This window comes from Trachurus japonicus, chromosome 17, assembly GCF_045865225.1.
Source record: "Trachurus japonicus isolate A0001 chromosome 17, Traja_1.0".
NCBI classification, from domain to species: domain Eukaryota; kingdom Metazoa; phylum Chordata; class Actinopteri; order Carangiformes; family Carangidae; genus Trachurus; species Trachurus japonicus.
The window spans coordinates 29,151,413-29,173,775 of NC_140923.1; the positions used below are offsets into that span (position 1 = coordinate 29,151,413).

The 22,363-nt window shown below is 41.5% G+C and overlaps 1 protein-coding gene across 1 annotated transcript in view; it reads right to left on the reverse strand.

The window, feature by feature from the left end:
• Window positions 1–2,836: 2,836 nt before the first annotated feature.
• The window catches only part of LOC146970889 (junctophilin-1-like), a 47,764-nt gene continuing 28,237 nt past the window's right edge, over window positions 2,837–22,363 (reverse strand). Inside the window, exons 4-7 of the mRNA XM_085804853.1 lie at window positions 21,588–21,869; window positions 18,176–18,612; window positions 13,886–13,982; window positions 2,837–10,822 (exon numbers count right to left, since the gene is read on the reverse strand). Coding sequence (XP_085660979.1) covers window positions 13,902–13,982; window positions 18,176–18,612; window positions 21,588–21,869 — 800 coding nt within the window. The 3' untranslated portion in view covers window positions 2,837–10,822; window positions 13,886–13,901. The remainder of the gene's footprint in view (window positions 10,823–13,885; window positions 13,983–18,175; window positions 18,613–21,587; window positions 21,870–22,363) is intronic.

The window sequence follows — 22,363 nt, forward strand, 5'->3', positions numbered from 1 at the left end:
CGTAGCTCTGAGCAGCTCACGGCTCTGCTCCGCCGTTCTAAAAATAGCTTGCACCGACAAATAAAGGTAACAAACCTACTGCTATGACTATAGGGATTATGGCAATGGGCCAATTTGCCAAAATGTGGAACTATCCCTTTAAGAGAATATCTTCATCAATTTGACAAAACCTGAGCTGCATGAACTCAAAAACAACACAAAGGAAGTGTTTCTAGGGCAGTAAAAGCCAGTGTGTCCCAGTTATTTTAAGAGCACAGCAGCTCAGTGCAGTAAGTACTACGCCTCTCATCACTATTTTGTGTTCACTGGAAACTCTCACTCACTCTTCTGTTGTGTGTGTGAACACGTGTTGTTTGCGTGTGTTTTCTTAAGTTACTGTGTTGAGATCTCAGGGCCACGGTCCAACGGCTGCTGCCTCAGGTCTCCACAGTGTGATGTTGAGTGCAGAAAATATTTGTGGCGTGCTCACACACATCTGATATTTAAATAGCATTCATATCATTTTGATTTTCCAATGCTTGAACAGATTCAGGCACTTTAACTTTTTTTTTTTACATTTTACAGACAACAGATGACTCAATAATAAAATATTGATTTGCTGCAAAAGAGTGATTTTATGTACTTGCACTTTTTTCTGCCTCCACCACTTCTGACCTTCACCTTTGACCTCTGTCTGTCAAAATACTCAGTTCACCCAAAGTCTCTGGTTCACCATCAACTGTCACATTTTTATATAGTGAAGATGTTTTAACACACAGATGATAGATTCATTCCTCTTTAAATTTCTTCTCACATTTAGTTAAATCACTGAAACACAATCAGTTGGTGTTGGTGATGATGTCTCCTGCTCGTCTGAAAGTGTCCTTTCACTGTGACCAGCCTGAGCAGGGATGATGCTGTGAAGTGTCGACCTGTCAGAAACACAGAAACGCTCACCAACTCTGTGGGAGAAATAAACTCCATCCACTGTGCACTTAGAAAACATCTCAAGCTCAAACACACAACAACAGAGTTCCTTTTCCCCCTTGTGGTTACAAAGAAAATACGTGGGTTTCTTCAAACACAAAAGAATCATTTATCATAGCAACTGAAATGATTTAATTAGAAAAGCAATATACCTTAATTTATAGATCTTCTATTGGGTCTGTTTTAACATTCTGCCTAACCTCTGGCCTCTCTACACAAAATAAGAACCATATGTCCAAAATTGTAAATGATGCCAACAAAATAGCTAACTGTTGCACAGCGGCCTGCTTCTACAAACTTATCCAGTCCTGACCATCCTCTACATACTGAACTCATCCCTCTCTCTTTAGGGCGGAGATATAGGCTCCCTAGTGCCAGAACAAATAGGTATAAATACTCTTTTAGTGCATTCAATTTGCACTACTTTACTTTACAAAACTATTTTTTTTATTGGTAAGTTTGGTGGTTTTATGTTTTTTATATTCTTCTATGTATCCTATATTCTAATTTGTTTTCTTACTACCACCGCAAATAATTTCCCTCTGTGGGATAAAAGCTCTGAACCTACCTGGACTGAACTGAACTGAACTGAACCGCTGTCAGTATGAAGGAGGGAAAGGAGTTAAATGAATAGAGAGCACCATTGTTTTTAGTTTTCCTTCAGTGTTTGGACTGAGCTGTAATGTTACCATGGTAACAGTCAATGACACCTGCAATGACCAGTGGCCAAACAGCACCAAAAAGAGAAGAAAGCATGTCTGATAACTTGTGGTTTGCTAACACTGTTAGAGAGCAAAGAGAGGGGAAGAGCGTTTCCAGACTGTTGCCATCTTTTTTCCAAATCAGATTTTTTTTCTTGCTTCACTCTTCAAGTTAAATGTCCTGTTTCCGTAGAACTCCTCTTGGAGACTAATAATTTTATGGTTGGCTGCAGTTGATCCAATTTACCCAGAATTCATTGCACCACAGTCCAGCTGAATATCCACAAGTTTCCGAACGTCATCTATGATCAAAACCGGAAGCCAGTTTTGCATTTCCGGTGGAATTGTACGTTTCCGTTTCCAAGGTTTTCAGTCGTTGTCATAGTTGCGGTAAACGCATGGATCTATTAACACTGGCTTTTAACACGGATGTCAATTTGTGTGATATCCACTGTTAAAAGCTGGTGTGATGATCCATGCGTTTTACAGATTTTCAGTGAAAAAAAAAAAATCCATGCATTTACCGCGACTACCCAAAACATGGAAACATAAACATAAAATTCCACCGGAAATGCAAAACCGGCTTACGTTTTTGACGTTCGGAAAAGGATAACTGAGCTGTTTGGTGCAACAGATGGATTTAGCCAGTAACAGCACAGGCTTCAGTCTGACAGGAGCAGAGTAGAACTTTGTCTATTTTTAAATGACAATATTAGATCATTACTGTGTAATCCACAAAACAGTCGTTTATTGAAATAAGACTGAACCAACACACACTCTTATTTCTGAACCACATGTCTTCACACAAACCAAAGCAACAGTATGAAATCTGGATGTCTGTACATAGTACATCGTCATATAGTTCCTGTGCTGGGCCCTCGGTGTGGGGGCCCCCCGACACTCCGACACCGTCACTGTTGTGCTGCGTCTCCAGGCAGCTCGGCAGCTGTCAGCCATCACGACTATTCTGGTCACACCAGAGTTGAGCCAACTTTCACACTTTGGAGTCCCAGCATCTTTGACGGACGCAGAGGGAGAGGAGGGAGGGGCGAACAGAGAGACCCCACCCCCTTTTCTCTCTCACAGCCAGTCAGAGCGGACCAGGCCGTGATCACAGATGCAGAGGAAGAGGAGGAGGAGGAGGAGGAGGAAGGACACACACACAGCTGTAAAATGTAAACCCACTTTTTTTTTTATTCATAGAAACAAAAAACAACAACACAAACAGGAAATAACACAATGTTGTAATGTATAATAAGTTATAGCAGTGTCTGTGCTGTTATCACCAGCAACAGTCAACATGTTGCATTCAAGCAAAACCAAACAAAGTACAGGCATGGACAGTTTTAAACTGTTTAAAAAAAAAATCCAACTTAATGTACAGTGATGTAGAAAATCAATGTCATCACAGATCGTCCTGCTGTCGGTGGCACTGGGTAGAATCAGTAGAAACTAATCTGTACAGATAGACTCCACCTGGATGTGTCACCTCCCAGACCCTCTCTCTGCCTCTCTTCCAAACACATTTCACCACACGAACATCAGAACCCTTCTCTCTCCTTCCTCTCCCTCTCTCTCTAATGACCTCGTCTCCTTTCTGAGATCAGACCACGTCTGCTCCGATCTCCTCCGCTATATGAAAAACTGAACAACACCCACGCTCCAGCAAACGGTGGCTGAGAGTTCACCTCCGTCCTTGTTCCGTGCAGGCTTCCCTCAGGGAATGATGGACCCCCCCCCCCCCCCGAGCGCTTCCTACTAATAACCGAGCGTTCAGGCTGAAAATAGCACCAAGAGTCTGTCTGGCGTGAAAGGAGACATATTATTTGTTTGTTATACAATATATATGCCCGTCCAAAAAAAAGTCACCCACTCTAATATTTCGCTGGACCGCCTTTAGCTTTGATTTCGGTATGCATTTGCTGTGGCATCGTTTCGATAAGCTTCTGCAATGTCACAACATTTATTTCCGTCCAGAGTTGCATTCATTCTTCAAAGATTGTCAATGGGATTCAGAAGGTCTGGACTCTGTGGTCACATTGGACCACATTCCTTGCTTGAAGATGATGGTTCCCCACTCTCCTTCCAGTTTGTAATAGTGCGTTGGACAGTTCTTAACCCAATCTTAGTTTCAGCAATCTCCTTAGATGTTTTATTTGCTTGATGCATGCCAATAATTTCACTTCTCCACGACCACATAATGTGTCTTCTGACATGGTTGTTTAAGAAATGAGACTGCATCAGTTAGGGTTAGATAAGTTGAAACATAGCTGAAACATAATCATCCATGCAGTAATTATCCAATGGGAGGCTCTGACCTATTAGCTTAGTTAAATCCAAGTGGTGACTTTGTTTTTGGACGGGCAGTGTATTTGTTCCAGCTCATCAACTAGTCGGAAAAAAGCCATTTGTCTGGAACTAACCAACTCACTCAGTATTCCTCAGTGATAATACTGAGGTTAGGGTTAGAGCGTTAGGGTAGTTCATTCAAATGACTTTTGATTGATTTTGATTTTATGATTTTTCCTGGTAATTAGTTACTCTTATAATGTAGTAATTCAGTTGCTAACTGAGTTACTTTTTGGGGAAAGTAAGTATAACTAATAATTACTTTTTTTTTAAAGTGATGTGGCCCAAGGATCAAACACCACAGCTCTCTTTTCATCCATCCTCAAAACAACCCTCTTCAGAACAGCCATTTTCAGTACCTGTCCCTTTAAATGCAAATGAGTCACAGCTCATACAGCCCCGTCCCCTCTACCGGTACTGTTACTCACAGGTAGGGTAAGTGTTAGGTAGGTAAACCAATGACATCCTTGAATGACAACTAGGGGAACAGCTGGTAAAACCACATGAATTTCAACCTCTGGAGCCTGAAAAAGACAGATTTTGGGGGCTGGAAGGCAAGACAAACACCCAAGAGCCTTCAAAAAGTGATATTTCCATAATATGTCCCCTTTAATGTCAAAGCAGAGAACTTGTGTTGCTCTGTTTACTATACTTTTACATCCACGGTGATGCTTTGAATCATCACCCCTGCTACAGATCTGCTGCATCTCCAGCCTGAGATCCCAGTCACACCAGGAAGTGGTCCAGGGACAACGTCTGAGGCTGGTGAGGTCACTGCTTACACTCCAGCCAATCATATCAACCCGTGTCCTGACACCTCGATTGAAACCAGGACGTTGAATTCCTCCTTCAAACTGTGAACGCAGCTTGGTCTGGTCTGATCTTTTGAAGATTGCATCATCGGCTGTAGCTACCCAACCTCACCTTGTTGCATCACAAAGGCATCTCCTGTTGCCTAGCAACTCTGACAGTACCCGACATCTCTTTTAGTTTTTAGTTGTTGGATTGAGCTGAAACACAATAATTATAATCAACAGCGTAATCCTCTGCTACTGTATACTTTCAAAATAGGAGGCACGCCGTGAATCTTGGGAAATAAAAGGATCAACCTTTTGGATAAGACAAGAAGGACACATTTTGAAGGAGCCTTAGAAATAGGATGATGCAACCAGTCTTTAGACACAGCCGCTGAAGGACAGCACCTGAAGTGAGACGTGAGTGTGTTCCATTAAAGACACACATCAGAGGAGTGGAAGGACGCTGCTGGACACAACTGTGTGACCAAAGCAACGATCCTGATCCTGTGTGACTGGGATTTGATTCGGTGTCATTTGCTGGAGTGTGGGTTCAATGCAGTTTTCAGATCAGACTTAAAAAAACATGATGTTGACTTATTTCACCTACAGCAAAAACATATTTCAGTTCACTATCTCAGACTTCCTCCTATTCATACAGATGTTCCCCAGCAGCCACACAGCTGCAGACAGTGGATCACTCATCATCGCCACAGCAGCAGCAACACATTCGATACATCATGATCCCGAGGTCTGCTCACACACTCAACTCATCTACTCTGCTGCTTCCACCTACAGTCACCTGACTGCTCCTCTATAACACATCATGATGTCAGCTACAGACTACAGACGCTTTCCCACCTCCTATTGATTTATTTGAAAGCTTCAAAGACCAAACTGCAAACTGGAGGCCAGCTTTAGGAGGGAAAACCTTTCCAAAATTTTGCAAAAGATTTGTAATGAAAAGCTCCAGCACACCACTTAACCAGGTGGTATTTCAAACCTCATGTAACTGACGGCTCCAATTAGACAGGAAACCACAAACTAGATATATACTTTCATAGAGATCCAAAGGTTATTCATGGACGTTTTTAAAAGCAAACTCAGGCTTTTTACTGAATTTGATTTATTTTACTATTTTATATAGTTTTTATTGTTTTAATAGATCTTTACTCAACTTTAATTGTATGCAACATTGCCATTTCATTCCTTTGTATTATTTATTTATTATATATTTATTTTCATTTTATTCTATGCCATTCTTGTTTTTATCCCCGTGTTATCCCCACTACAAATTGTTGAGTGTAAGATCAGTAATTTTTAGTTCCTCAATGTTTTCATTTTACTTGAAAAGTGTGTGTGTGTGTGTGTGTGTGTGTGTGTGTGTGTGTGTGTGTGTGTGTGTGTGTGTGTGTGTGTGAGAATGTGTGCGTAAATGTCTTTTTTTGTTCTATCATGTAAAGCACTTTGGGCTGCTTTTTCTTGTGCGAAATGTGCTCTACAAATAAAGTTTGATTGACTGATTGACATGAGGTCAGCATGGACACATTCTCTTTACATATCAAAACATAATGCACACATTCTTCTTTTCTTCCCAGTCTGAAGTTGAAGTCATAGTTATACAGTATGTGCAACTACTGATTTCCACTGCAGCTCAGGAGAAGGTTCAGCTTCAGGTTTCTAATGAATGACACTGATGACCTGCTCCTTCCTTAAACCCACTTCATCTACTCATAAACTCTCTATGTTATATCTTGAGTCACACCACACTGTTCAACTATTTACACTATTAGATAATCAGATTCTATGCCTACAGGAGCCCTGATAGGACAAAATCTTTTTTTTTTTTTTTTTAATCACCTGTGAATAAAATAAATCTTTAAATTATCATCTCAGCTGCTTCGGACAGACAGATTTCAGTTTTCACCTCATGTGGCTGAAATGAGAATGACAATAACACACTAAAAAATACTAACAAAAATGTACTAATTAAATAAATTTCACTTGCATCTCAGGGAAAGTGAAAAAAAATCATACTTTTTAATAGATGAGAAAAACGCATCTGAAACGATCCTTGTAAATCAAAACAAAACTTTATTTATTATTTTATAATGATGGTTTATAACTGCTATGCAGGTGTGACTTATTATTATTATTATAATTTATTTATTATATACAGTATTATATTTTGTGTTATTTTCCCAGGAGAAGAAGAGGCTGTGTCCCTGCACACAGCGGCCACAGTGAAGGAATGGAGAGGATCCATGTCGGTGGTGTGTGTAGTGGACGTTCAGTGGGATCCTGTCGACAGACGGGAATGGAGCTTTTCATTAAGAGACTCATCTAAAAAAAAAAAAACAAAGCTGCGAACTAATGAAAGAAAACTAAAAGTTTCACTCGCTGACTCCTTCAATCCCCAAACTGACTCAATATGCACACTTTATACAACATTTTACCAACACCTGCATGCTACACTATAGGCACCACAACCACATCATATCAACAGTAAGTTAAATCCAGCCATCACGGTGGAAACATTTGTAAGACAATGCTTTTTTCTTTTCCCCACTGTAAACTTAAGAGTTCAACACGAGCACGTCCAATGACGTCCAACATTCACGCACTGGCAGCTGAGGAACGCTCCTCAGGACGTAGCAAGTCTGACATCGAACCATCAGAACTTGTGCACACTTGTGCTCCAGCTGTGAGTTTACACTCTACAGATGTGCACGCCCTGCAGAATCCCAGTGTTTCCAAATCCAGACAGGACACGCCTCATACAACATAAACAAAGTGATCAACACCATCCAAGTGTTTGACTAATTTAAATCTACATCTAAATATATAACCATAAACCACCGAGTAAATCAACATTATTAATCTACATCATTAAATCCTGAACGCGTTCACTAAGGAAAATTGCAAAACAAATTTTGAAAGGTGTGAAGTTTACCTGACTATACTGTACTATATGGATTTCAATCATTAGTCATTATAGGCTTGGGCAAAATTCTAATTTTAATATCTCCATACATTCATGCAAAAATGTTGCTATTTGTGATCTAATATATTGCATCATATAAAAGTGTTTTTGATATCTAATATTATTGAATATTGACCCAGGCCTGAACTTTGCTCTTTAAAGGAGACATATTCTGCCCCTTTTCCACAAATAAAAATATTTCCCAGGTGTCTTAAAGACATGTCTGTGACATGCTTTGGTCAAAATACTCCAAGGATCAAACATCACAGTTCTTTACATCCTCTCAAAACAGCCCTGTTCAGAATGGCTGGTTTCAGTGCCTGTCCCTTTAAATGCAAATGAACCACTGCCCCTTCTACAAGTACCAGGTAGGGGTGGTATTATGCAAATTCAAAAACTAGTTACATCATTGCCAGACAACTGAGGGAACAGCTCATAAAACCACATGGATTTTAACCTGGGAGTCTAAAAATTACAGATTTTCTTTGTCAATTCTCAAATTTTTGTCGCCAGAAGGCAAAACAAATACCCAAATATGTGATAAAGAGCCTTCGGAAAGTGATATTTCCATAATATATCCCCTTTAAATTTTAATTCACATTAAAACATGAATAAATAAATAAAAACTATATATATTCTGTATATTCTGAATCACAGCTCTATGTTTATGAACCCAATAGCAAACAGATTGAATTAAAGGACAGTGTGTGTTACTAAACCCACAGGTGCTGGCAGTAACACAACGTTTTAAACTGCATGGTAACAAAGGCTCTGCCATACAACTGATGGTGAAAATACAAAAACACAATAACACAAACTAAAACAATAAAAGACCCCAACAAAAAACAGTGGGTGTGAAACTAAAACTGATTCGGGTAAATGAGCCAATCAGCCGTCAGCGCTCGACTAAGCGCATCCACTTCCACAGTTGTACAGTGTGTTGCATATTCCAGAATATAACACTCTCTATAAAATATAGTATAATCAAAGACAGAAGAACTGTACTGTACATGATTCATGTGTTTTTGCATACTGACACATCTCACACGTCTGTCACTGTGACGACGGAGGACACAGTCATCCAGTCACTGCCTCCTCTACTAGTGCAGGACCCGGTCACCGTGGTGATTCAGGGCGATGTCGAAATTGGGTGTGGACGAGCGGACTGAGGCCTCGGAGCACCTTGGACACCGGCACAGGCGGTAAAACCTTCAGCTGCTGTTCCTGGGCTTTTTCATGCTGCACTTGAACCAGACTCTCCACATCACTGACTTTATCTCTGGACTGGTGGAGGGGGGGGGGTTGTCCTGGACCAAGCAGCAGCTGCTCCAGGCTCCAGGTTTGACTTAATTCAGCTCGAACCATCAGTGAGCAGCTTTGATTCCCTCCTGGTTGTGTATTGGTGTTTACTGCAGCAGCATTTACACTTTCCTTATGAAGATAGTGATTTCACTACAGTTCTCCAGCTCACTGCAGAGCAACATGATGACATTAGACTTAATCAGGTAAAAAAAAAGAAAAAAAAGAATACGTTTTGATTAAAAATTCACCACCTCATGAAGCTGAGGAGGGAATCTCAATGAAGCAGCCTGGTCTCAGGGCGCCGTGCACAGTCGCTCCATCAGGAACAGGAGAAACGAGCCGGGGTCGGATTAGTAAATTGACAAATGGGAACATAACTGAAAACCTACAACCTTTAACTCACGGTTCAGTGAAAGCAGGTGGAAACATGGCGATCAGGTGTCACCCATTCAAAGATTCTTGAATTCAAATGCACCATAGAGGGAAAAAAAACAACCCCCCTCAAACCCCCCTACCCAGAAGCAGCAGCGTGCTGAGACCCACGGAAACAGATAACAACCGATACCAACGGATCGATAGACGGGACCGTAGGAAATAGAGCCGTTCTCTCTCTCTCTCTCTCCCAGAGCGGAGAACGGAGGGCCGAGCGAGGGCTTGGCATTCCTGCCCGGGCCCTTCTCAGCCACACCAACACGTCATCCTGTAAAACGGTAAGGCAGCTGTCGGCTTCCATCAGCTCAAAGTGCATCTGCGAACATATCCACTCCACCACCCACCCACCCACACACACACACACACACACACATACACAGCAGAAGCAGACACACGTGTAGAATACACACTAGCTTGGTTTCCATCCAAAGTAATCCTGGTGTGGATTTTTACTGTATGTAGGAGCGAAAAACAACGGGAGTCGACAGAAAGTTGGTTTTCTTACACAACGCGTGAAGCAGCGGAGAGGCCAGGATGGAGACACACACCTTCACCACAGTGTGTCTGAACTCAACAGTGACTTCTCTAATGGACCATGTTCTCTCTCTCTTTCTCTGTTGGATCATTTATGAAACAAATTCTCTTCAACTCAGCTGGACCAGGCACAAACTTTTTATTGCAGCATTTCAAAACTTCCATATTTGCTGAACAGTTGGATGGAAATGGAGCTGTAGACAGACAAGCACACGCACACACACACACACACACACACACACGCTCACAAACATATAAACAGGCATTTATAGGCAGTATAGATGCCAGAGCTCACGCTCACTCCTTCACATCCTCTCCCTCTCCGTCCTATCTAACCCTGACAGAGGATCCGTAGCCGGGGCTCCGGGGCCCATTTCCAACAGGACAACTGCTTCAGCTTTCACTGCACTCTGAGTGGGCTCACAAATCATCACCAGTCCAATCAGGTTGGGCACTGAAGACAGTCTGTCCAGAGGGAGGGGAGGGGAGGGCGGGGGTGAAGGTGGTGATGGTGGTTTCACCTTTCTCCCTCTCTCTCTCTCTCTCTCTACCCCCTCCCCCTCTCTCCTCCTCCTCCTCCACACTTCTTCTTCTCCTCCTTCTCCTTCTTCACTCGTCTATTTTCAGTCCTCCGTTTTGCCCGTGTCTGCCGCTCTGACTGGTGTTGTGTTTTTTTATTTTTATTTATTTTATTTTTTTTTAAAGGCCCCTCTGGCTGATGGAGGGTTAGCAGCTTGGGCGATTAGTTTGGATGGAGTCCACTGCAGGGTCAGAAATAAATAGAAATAAACATCAGTGTTCAGATGGAGGCCAAATGCTGCATTTATAAACCAGCATTCATGGCTGACTTATTACAGCAATCAGTATGTATTATATAACATTGAATATTATGACTTATTATGAGTTTTTGGGGTTAGACCAGGGGTGGACAAACTTTTTGGTTTGGGCCACTATGAGTTTTAAAATTTGATAGTGGGCTCGGCCAACATCAGATGAATGGATAGTGTTTGTGTAAACTAATATAAATGACATGTAAAAGCCGTTACCTCACAGTAAAATAAAACTTACATTCAAATTACATTCAGTTGTTGGTCATCCTTTTTTCCCAGTGCATCAAAGTTTGTGGTCTTTGCTACAGTTTGGACAATTTTGTACCAATATTTAATGGGCCGGATTAAAAAGCCCGACGGGCCACATATTGCCCATGCCTGGTTTGAAGAAATTCTTTGTGTTATATGTTATTAGTTTATGTTTATCAGAAAATGCAGCTAATGTTTGCTGGAACACATCGGTTCATCCTCATCCTGAAAAAATATGAAAACGGTAAGAAAATGAACACATCTGTAAACTGAATAGACTAATCCACACGTCTTTACCAGAGACTTTCAGAAACTAAGTTTTACTTTGAAAGTCTCTGTGGTTGTGTTGTGGTCTGGGTGGACAGAAACTGAGACCTTAGTTGAAGAGGTGAAAATACAGTAGATGACGCTGTACAGAAATCAGAGATACAGTTTGGTAAATGGAGTGCAGATCGTCTCCCTGAACCATCAATTATTAGTTATTCGCACATTCTTTCCAGCATGCAATGCAGTAAGGTTAAAGGTAGAGTCTGCAGGATTTTCTTTAAAAATAAAATACAGACTTGATCATCACCTATGGTCTTCCACTCATGTGTGGTGGTGACTGTGTCTGCCCTCCCTGTATTTTGATGCTCCACAGCCAATGACATAGCAGGTAAAGTTCAGTGCAGCAAGAGTAGGAGGGCTGCCCGCTAGCTGCCACGAGTGCTAGCCCTGCTAGCTAGATGCTAACTTCCCCCAAAGATACTCTATATGCCAAGATGTCGTTAGCCTGACAAGCCGAATGTATGTCGTCATCGCATTAAGCCCGCCCAACGACTCTCTAAACAGATAGAGCGCTGTGATTGGTGAACACAATCGGTGTTCGAGACTCAAAAAGTTCCTATGGCTCGTTTCTAGACCGACCTACGGAGCAAATATTTTTGCTGCTGCTAGGGTGCGTCTAGATTTCTAGGCTAGTGGGGCGAAAGAATCAACCATAATCTGTGTTCACTTCTCTCATTGGAGTCAATGGACTCAAGGCTGCCACTAGTCTCCTAAAGGGGCGGGGCCGTGGAGAAGCCCATGTAACATGTAGCCTATACAGGAAACTGGCCGTCTTGGTTTATAAACCATCTTTGCTTCCACTAGTGATGGCGCCTATTATCCGGCGGTCGCATCCGCTTCCAGCTCACCACAACGAACCTCCTACTCGTCTCAGCTTAGCCCTCCAGGCTCCGCCTGCCGCCTGCCGCTCCAGCGCTTCACTGTATTTCCGTTTCTTTGCAGTCCTGACAACAAACTGCTGCTTATTGCTGTCAGAGGCAGGAGGCTGCACAGTTGAGCCTGAGAGGAAGGGCCCAGTTTACATGTTGTGTTTACAAACTGCAACGACCAAACCTGCAGACTCTACCTTTAAAGGGTGAAGACAGTTACAGAGAGGTGCAGGTCTTCTTATACATGATGTGTCTGAGAGGAGTCAGAGTCTTGTCTCCACACACACACACACACACACACTTCATTGGAGAGAATGGTTTCAAAATTCCGAGAACTTTCAAAGTTGGAAACTTTCCATGGGAATTAACGGGAATATAAAGGAATAAACCAGAATAAACTGGAAATATACAAAATTGAACGTTGGCTAAAATACAGTTGGGGAAAATATATTGTAGCATAATCTTGGCTAAAACCACCAGATTTAATGCACACACACTTGAATATCTCTGCTATTCCTTAATCACATGCACACAGCAGCACACTGACTGAAAGGCTGCTGAGGCCACGCCCCCTACATGCACTGTGCACTCCTCCATCACATGACATCACAGATGAGTTATAGGCAAGGCAAGGCAAGGCAAGGCAATTTTATTTGTATAGCCCGTTTTTACAAACAGTTTGTCTCAAAGGGCTTTACATGGCATCGTAACAACATCCTCTGTCCTTAGACCCTCACATCGACTGAGGAAAAACTCCATGGAAAACCCTTTTAACGGGGAAAAATCGGAGAAACCTCAGGGTGAGCAACAGAGGAGGGATCCCTCACCCAGGACGGACAGACGTGCAATAGATGTTGTTACAGACAAGAAAACAGTTTACAGTTTGTCACAGAATGTGCGAAATATGGAAACGTTAGCAGGAGTTGAAGTTGAGTTATAGAACCCTGAAGGATTGAGGCCAAAACACAAAACTACAGAAGCCACATTTGAGCTGGCAGACATATTAATGTTTAACACAGCATTTCATTTAACGTTTTGAATGGGAATTTATTTATTAATTTGTAGTTATTTATTTATTTTACATTTTGATTGAAGAAAGAATTGATTGTTCAACACAATACAAGTTTTAAAGTTCTACTCACTGTTTTTGAATAGTTTTATTTTACATGCATGTGTGCTGATGACAAAACAAAAAATATATATTTATCTTTGGATACGATAAAGCTTGTTTGAATTACCCACAATTTCCAGTTATTCCCATAATTTCCCATGGAACGTTTCCAATTTGGAATATTTCCAAAATTCCCCAGCTTAACTTCCCATGAAAAATTTCCCAAAAGTTTCCCACCCCTTTGCAACCATACCGGAGACCCATCAGAGTCTGACACCCTCTAAACCCAGATCTAAGCAGTCGGTTCAGCTGTTGTGCATTAACCCTTTAGGACGGTGTTAATGACGCTAACACATGTTGGACCTGTGTCCACTACCAACCTAGTGTGTAAAAGTAACAGTGTTAGTGTGAGTGGCGTGACACACAGGTGAGTCTTACCTGAGTCCAAGTTTGGTCAGGTGAGGAAATGGACAAAAATAATGGCTAGACCTACATTCAACAGCATGACGAGAGCCACCAGTATAGAGTTAGGACCCTGTGGAGACACCAGAGAGCCTCATGTTAGATGCTGTTCTGTTACACTGGCATAAATATACACACACACAAACACTGCAGCTGTTTGCAAATGATCAGCTCTAATAAACTTATCCAGCAGCAGCTGAGGTCGCACACAAAACAACCCAGTTTGTTGGTGGCATTTGAAAAGGTCGCTCCATGTGTACTGCAAGCAAGTGCTGGGAAGATGTCACTGATGCAGTGACTGTTTACCTGGCTGAGGACATGATTCCCATTACTACTAAGAAGGCTTCTAAAAATAGTCTGTGGTGTAGGAGAAATATGTTTCCAATACAGCTGAGTGCTGTGATAAGTTCCAAGACTCAACTCAAAGAGTCCAATTTCTTCCTACCACAAGTTCACGAACATCTGAGCTTTATACGAGTCTGAACATTGATTTTTTAAATTACTGGACGTTTTACGGTACTGTATGTGTCTTTAGGAAGCTATGAATGCTGGGAACTGGAGGAGGTGAAAACCACAGAGAGTGGAGTGAAAATAATGAGAGCAGTGCTGACACTTCACCAGGCCACTGGTGCATGGAGCTAAGATTAATTATGGGCAAATAAGGAGCTGGCTCATAATAGAAATACTGTTACATAAGTGGAACAACAAGTTACAGTTGGAACACTGAGCAAAATGTTAAATAATTACTTATACTAAACATTTTATTATAAATAAATTAAAAAGGCCAGTGGGGGACAAATAAGGAATATCTTATCTTAGCTCAGCTTACTTTACCTTATATTAAAATCTTTATGAAACAGTATGTAGTATGGAAACATTGTCACTATTAAAAAAAAGTACATTCAAAAATGTTAACAGTGGTTGAGGTTGAAACTGAGTAATAATGTTAGTGCACTTTCTACCTTCAGGACAGTGTTCAGCACAGAAAAGGAAACTGATCGAGGCTTAAACAGAGCTGACACTATCTGAGTAGAATCATAAACACAGTGGTTCAGACCCAACACATTTCTCAGGTCCTGAATGCAGATCAGAGGAAGAGGCATCTGGTGTCGTCATGGAAAGACTTTCTCAGTTCACCACTCCATCCAAGTGTCTGACGTAAACCCAGAGCTTCACCTGCTCAGAGTCGACACTGATGACACTGAACTAACACAACTATACTTGATTACCTCACAGTCAGATATCAGGAACCAAAACCCAGTATACATATATGTTAAGATCAATGTTGAATATGAATACACTGCAGAGAATACAGGAGTTAGTTAACCTTTTAATGTAACATTTTTTATGGAAGCTATTTGCATCGTTTAAAACTGGATTTTCCTCATATACATGTGTGTGTATGCACACTGTATATGTGCTACCTCACCACACATAACAGTGAATCCGGTTTTGCTGAGGATCTATATTTAATAATCTATCAGACTGTTTCAATTCATACCAATGTTAAATTAAATTAAATCTGCAGTAAGAATACACTTTACTGGAGTGTCATTTACCTTTTGAAACCAATGTCTGTTTGAGATAAAATTTTATTAAAGGTCCAGTGTGTAATAATTAACAAGGTTTATTGGCAAAATCTGAATATACTACCCATGAATATAGTATATATATTATATATAATGTATAATTGCTATGAAATAAAATCTGTTTGGTTTTTGTAGCCTTATAAGTCTTCTTTTATATACAGTATATACATTAGCAAGGGTCTTGCTTTAGAGAGTGTCACCATCTTGTACCGCCACCGAAGGGGAAATCCAGTCAGAGAGCACGTTTCAAGGGTTTTGCGTTCATAAATAAACCAACCAAGAAGACGGAGGAGGAAACAGCAGACATATGGTAAAATGGTTTAGATCTTCACCTCATCACTTCATGCTCCGGAAATACTTCCAGTCTCGATAAACGTGTTTTTTTTGTCCTCGAAGGCCACCGTCACTTGAGCACTGCAATCTAGAATCTGAACACTAGATGTCACGGTTTCCCCCCATTTTACACACTGGACCTTTAAGTATCTGACTGTACTTTCTGTTTCATCTCTTCTGTTTCTCACTTATTTATTCATTTTTTGAATATGGAAATGAGTTTGATGCTCAAAAACTTGATCTTAAAAACCAACTTGAAAAAGAATTGTGATAATAAAAACATAATGTGATATTGTCCAGATAGAGACAGTATCTGAACTAAAGACTGGATGTTAAAACCAACAAGTCAGTTCTGATAATGTATGTTTATACCAGTTGCACTGGTATAAGCCGCAGTCTATTTTTGAGGACCTCAAACTGGGAAAACAAGGTTTTCTATTGCTATTTGGTAATAAAAACATTATACAGGTTCCACATGTTTCTGTGCTGCGGTGTAGCTCTTTCTTGTTATTTATTTTATGTCGGAGACTATGGCGGGCCCAAATGAGTCTCGTTAATTACCGTTTTCGGAAACGCCGTTCTGCCCGCGTGTTCGTATGTGGATACAGGACGCATTACCGCTTACACCTGTGTTCACACACACGTGGTCACAATGCGTCCCCGACCCCAACCGCTCCGGGAGGTGGTTTGGCCCATCGGATCACAATCCGTCCTCAATGCACCCTGGTTGCTTTACTTTCAAGTGGTCCAGCTCAATCTGACTGCAGTCTGATCACCGAGAACGCATGTTAATACCAGTTTTAAACGGGGTTGACATTTACCTTGGTCTATAGGTCGCACCGGTGTATAAGCCGCACCCAACTTTTTAAATGAAAAAAAAAGGAAAAAAAGTGCGACTTATACACCGAATTTTACGGTAAAACTAAAATCTGTCTTGTGTTATAAAAGTAAAAAAAAAAAAAAAAAGAATAAAAAATAAAACAAGTGCATTAGGAGTGTTATAATGCCATTCATTAATTCTAGAGGAAAAAAACTTGCATTTGGCAACTGACAACTATTATAAAAAAACAAAAACAAGAAACTAACATCAATGTTGGTTTACACAGTTAATTTAGACTAGATGCCAGTTGCTTTGGTGATGTTTCTGGTCCTGTCTGTGTTCATGTCAAGAGGCTTAAAAGCAGCGGGATAAGTTGTTGCACACAACTTGTCTTTTTCCTTGCACCAGTGATTGACATATCGGGGTGAACATGCGCTAACGTGTTTGATGCGTTTCTAGCGACGCACGGCGCATCCGTGAAATATCGCCGACGGACTTTGTCCAGTCGACCAGTCGCTAGCTGCTTTACACAGTCTATTGTCACGAGCTGTCACCGTTGCTGTCGCCGCTGTGACAAATACATACCGTTACACCACTAATGTGTTGTGCTTGTGTCATGATATAGATCCATGTCTTTTCTACTGTATGGAACCTCTAAATGAAAACCCCTGCATTGAACACCAGACAGTCTCCTCTGACAGACAGGGTGATATGATCCTTTAATGCTCCAGGTGTGATTGTGTTCTTAACCCTCGGATGATCCTTCAATTTGAACCACTTCCATGACCCCTGGACAAAATTTAGACATCAGTTACTCCCAAAATATTTGTGATACATATAGGACTGGGTCTTGACTAAACATTAAAATCACTTTTGACATGGGTTTCAAATTTTTTAACGCCTTCCTGGCCAGTTGTTTTTGATGCAAAAACCCAAAATTTCTATGGGGCTCTATTGGGTTTTTGGCTGGTGACAGTATTGTAGTGATAAAAAAGAGATATCCAAAATCCCCTCAGTGAAAACTTCTGACTATAATATGTCAACAAAATAAAACAAGAATTTTGAAAGGGGCTTTATCCATTGTTCAGATTTCAGTCCTGGAAATTAGCATTAGCATATTTCATCAGATATTGCCTCATTTACATATTTAAACATCAAATTTGACAAAACTTGTAATACAAAAAATATTTGTCTTAGTGTGAGTAATAAACTTGGGAAGTTTCATGGTGATATCTGTTAGTTAAAATTTTGGAGATTTTTGTCTGGTGAAGGATTTTCAATTTCAAAAACTTTATTATCCACAGAGGGGTCATGGGTGTGGTTAAAATGCATTACAGGTCCAAAAATTGGACTTTCATTCTGAAATTCGGGACATCCAGAGTTTACCCAAAGATAAACCTCCTTGCCAAAAATCAGGCCCCAGTGACCTTTCATTTGACCGTGGGGAGTTGGGAAAGTGTGAGAGGTGGACACAAATGTCCAGGGGTAAAGTGAAAATGAAACACAGGAGCTGCTCTCACTCACCGACTCCTCCTCTAATACTTCGGGGGCTATTTCCAGACTTGCTTTCTTGGTTTCTGCGAGGCTCTTTGGTTTGCTTGACTCCTGTCTTTTAGGCTTGGGGGCCTCTGGTGCTTTGGCGCTCTCTTTCGGGGGGACGGGTGAGGGGCTGGGGGCCGGCAGGGATCTGGGGACCGGCGAGGGGATCGGCTTCGCGGGCGGCGGCAGGCGCGCCAGGCTGGACGGGTGGAGGTCGTCCTCCACGCCGATGGGCTCGTCGGGCGGCGGGCTCTTGACGTCGGCCTTGACGTAGTAACCGTGGTACTGCGAGTGAATCTGCCCGTTGCTGGGGTAACTGCTGAGTGTGGTGGTGGTGGCGGCAGCCGGTTTGGCAGCTGGAGGAGCCTCCTGCTGCCTCACTTCCTGTTTGAGAGAAAGTTTTGATGCTGCCTTTGTGATGCCTGCAGGGCAGAAGAAGAGGGATGAGGAAGAGGGACACGTGCTCCATTTAAAATCTATGTATTTTACTTTATAATCAAAGAGAAACACAGAAAATAATTAATTACAGCCAGATGTTTCACTTCATTTTCCATTTCCTCAAACAGTGACCGGGGTCAACTGGAGTCTTAACACGGCTTTATTTCTAATCCCGCTCCCATTCTCCCTCTCCAGTTACTCTATTACTAATTGATACCAACCCGACAGTTCCTGTAAATGTTTCAAATTAAAAGTCAAATTGCTGTAAACCAGATCACAGTGGACAGAAACCTTTCTGATCAGGGCTTTTATTGTGAAACACACCGTGCGCAGCAACAGATGGTTGGGATTAAACAACGACAGATAAAAGTGGATCAGACTGAATGAATCAGATGCATCAGATCAGTGCTTCTCAGAGTCATTATGGTTCAATCCAGAGGTTACACAGTGACAGAATGTGTGACTGTTTGACTTTAACACTTTCTGTAAGAGAAAACATCTAAAAGAGGAGCTAAATATAAATATACTGTATTTTTAGCTATATACCTACACAACACCATGCAAAATTCAAAATTAAAGTTTTCATACCCCTTGAACTTTTCCACATTTTGTCATGTTACAACCACAAACTTACATGTATTTCATTGAGATTTGATGTGAGAGACCAACATAAAGTGGCACATAATTGTGAAGTGGAAGGAAAATGATACATAGTGTCCAAGACTTTTTACAAATCACAGACCAAAATTGAACTTTTTGGCCTAAACGCTGCACATGAACCTGAACACAGCATCCCCAGTGTGAAACATGGTGGTGGCAGCATCAGGCTGTGGGGAGGCTTTTCTTCAGCAGGGACAGGGAAGCTGCTCAGAGTTGATGGAAGATGGATGGAGCTAAACACAGGACAATCCTGGAGGAAAAGCTGCTAGAGGCAGAAAAAGACTTGAGACTGGGATGGAAGTTCACCTTCCAGCAGGACAACCATCCTAAACACAGCCAGAGCTACAATGGACTGGTTTACATCAAAGCATATCCAAGTGTTAGAGCGGCCCAATCAAAGTCCAAACCTAAATCCTATCGGCAAGGCTTGAAAACTGCTGTTCACAGACGCTCTCTCTTCAACACCATGTATCATTTTCCTTCCACTTCACGATAATGCGGAAAAGTTCAAGGGGTATGAATCAGGATCCGACGTTAAGGTTTTTTCCTACTTGTACTTCTCAAATCTACTTGCCCCATCTAAATTCTTACTTGCCCTGCCTAAGAGGTTTTTTTCTGGCTGTGTGGTGCATACTTTCGCTCATGACTAAAATCCATTTCCTGTTGACCGTATACAACACTACACAACACTTCTTTCTTCAGAAAGCAGTATTTATTATTATCTATAATTACATTCAAAAGGCAACCATTGCAGACATTAAATGCTATTTCACATTATTTGACCAGTAGCAGTTACACCCACCGTTCCCTATCTGAGCAGGTGAGCCACCTGTTTAATGCCCGGTCACAGTTGGAATCTTGAAGGGCCAACAACATTAACCTGGACAACATTTTAAGAGATAGCTGGCTCCTCCAATCAGATTTTATTCTTTTCATTGCATTCACATGCTGCAGTGGACAGTGGACAATTTAGCTTCAGTATTAATTCAGTATCAAAAAATATATATACTATATATATTAGAAAAGACCAATTTAAAAAAGCATTTTTAAGATGAAAATGGTCATGTCCATCTGCTCTCAGTACTTGGTTGGGGCCATTTGACTTGAACTACTGGAAATAGCCCAGACTTTTCCATGGTATTCTAGTATGCCCATGTAAAACTCAAGGATGTGGGACATTGAAACATCCTGGGACGCTATGAGTGACAGGCAAACAGCCAATCATCTAACAGTGTAGTTCGGTTGAAGCATCATCTCCACGTGTGTTTATTGACAACAGGGTTGTAACCTAAAAAGGACACATTAGCTCGTCGGTATGGTAACGGTAACAGGTGACTGTTACTGCGTGCGTCTGCCCCGAGTCTGAAACAGCGGCGGCGTTAATGAAGCAGCGTCAGGCCGCTCACCGTCACTGAAACGCTCGGTGAAATCGCAGATTAAATACGACGAGCTGCGAGCGACATAGATAGCCTATCTCACCTGGTAGATTACACCCGCTGCAGAGACCCAGTTCGATTCCACCTGACAGTCCCTTTGCTCCGCGTCAATCCCCCCTCTCACTCTCTCTCCCCCCTCCCCTGTCTCTCTCCAGCTGTCCTTTCAAAATAAATGCAAAAGCCAGAAAATAAAAAATAAGAAAATCTGAGAGGGTGGGTAGGAGAGGGTGAGGGTGCAGCAACTGCTCCTACTTGTTGTATTTTCGTTGTTTTTGGGGTTGTTTTTTTTATTGTACAATGAAAAAACATGGGAAATTAAATTTTCAGATGTCTTACATGTTTTTGAAGCCAAATTAAAACGGATAAATCACTGTTTTTCTTGAGAGACTCTCTTTCACAAAAATGCATTTTTCTCAGCTTTCTAGAAAAAAAGTGGTCTTTTTGGTGCAACCAGGCTCTATTCAACTTAAGATAAATCAAGAATGGAACAAGGTACAAACAAATGTTTTTTTTCCCTAGTTAAATAGAGAGTCCCCTCTTTTCTTTGAGCTGTTTGGTGTTTTCAGAGTCATAGTACAAAATATTCCGTGGGTCTTGAAATATTACTCAAAATGCCCCAAAACGCTGGCACATGGCACTGACCATTTTATAAAAGGGCTGGCATTCAATGAGTTAATGTCTAACCCTGTGAATACTTTTGCAACGCAAATATATTTAGGTTTAATAGTAATAAAACAACTACGAACTCCACACACATGGAAATCAGTTTCACACTAACTGACGCCTGTTGTTCTAAACTGACCACTGTCGACTGAAGGATAACTGAAGAGAAGGACGTGGTAAGTGGAACCTGAAGAGCTAACCTGTGGTCAAAGACTCGGCTGTTGGGGTTCTGTTCTCTTTCCCAGCAGGCTTTGCTGGAGCAGCGGCGGCGGTCGGAGCTTTGCTTCCGAAGAAGGATTTCTTAACGCCGACGGGTGAGGGAGTGGGGCTGGGGGCCGGGCTCTGAGACGGAGACTGGTTGGGTGTGGTTCCTTTCCTGTAGAAGTGAGGGCTCCCTGATGGAGACTTGTCATTCTTCTCCTCCACAGGAGCCTCCTTCACCTCCACCGGCTCGTTGTACTTCTGTCGGATGTAGTCGGGGCCTGGAGGGAGGAGCAGAGTAATGAGTGAAGAGAGACAGACAGGACTGGGTGCGTTGGGTATGTCTCCATATTGAGACTATGATTATTTAGCACAGGGGTCACCAACCTTTTTGGAACCAAGAGCTACCAAAAGTGTAATAGTGATACAAAGGGCTACCTGATTGGAACAAACTCCTTGAATAACATAAAGATGTATATACTGCCTGATCACATAAATGTTAATCATTCCTCACAATAATTATTGACAAAATCACTATAGGAAACACAGATTTATTTGAACACACATATTTTTCAAAACCAAAATCAAACCTGACATATTTTCGACAAATTATCAGTTCTGTAACTTTTTTTTTTAAAGGAAATCGTTAACTGTTACATTTTCAAATCATGTCATGTTCCTCCTAACCCCTTGCTTTGTAACATTTTGAGCAAATCATGAACTCTGTCCCACATTTGGACAAATGATCAGTTCTGTAATATTTACAAAAACAACA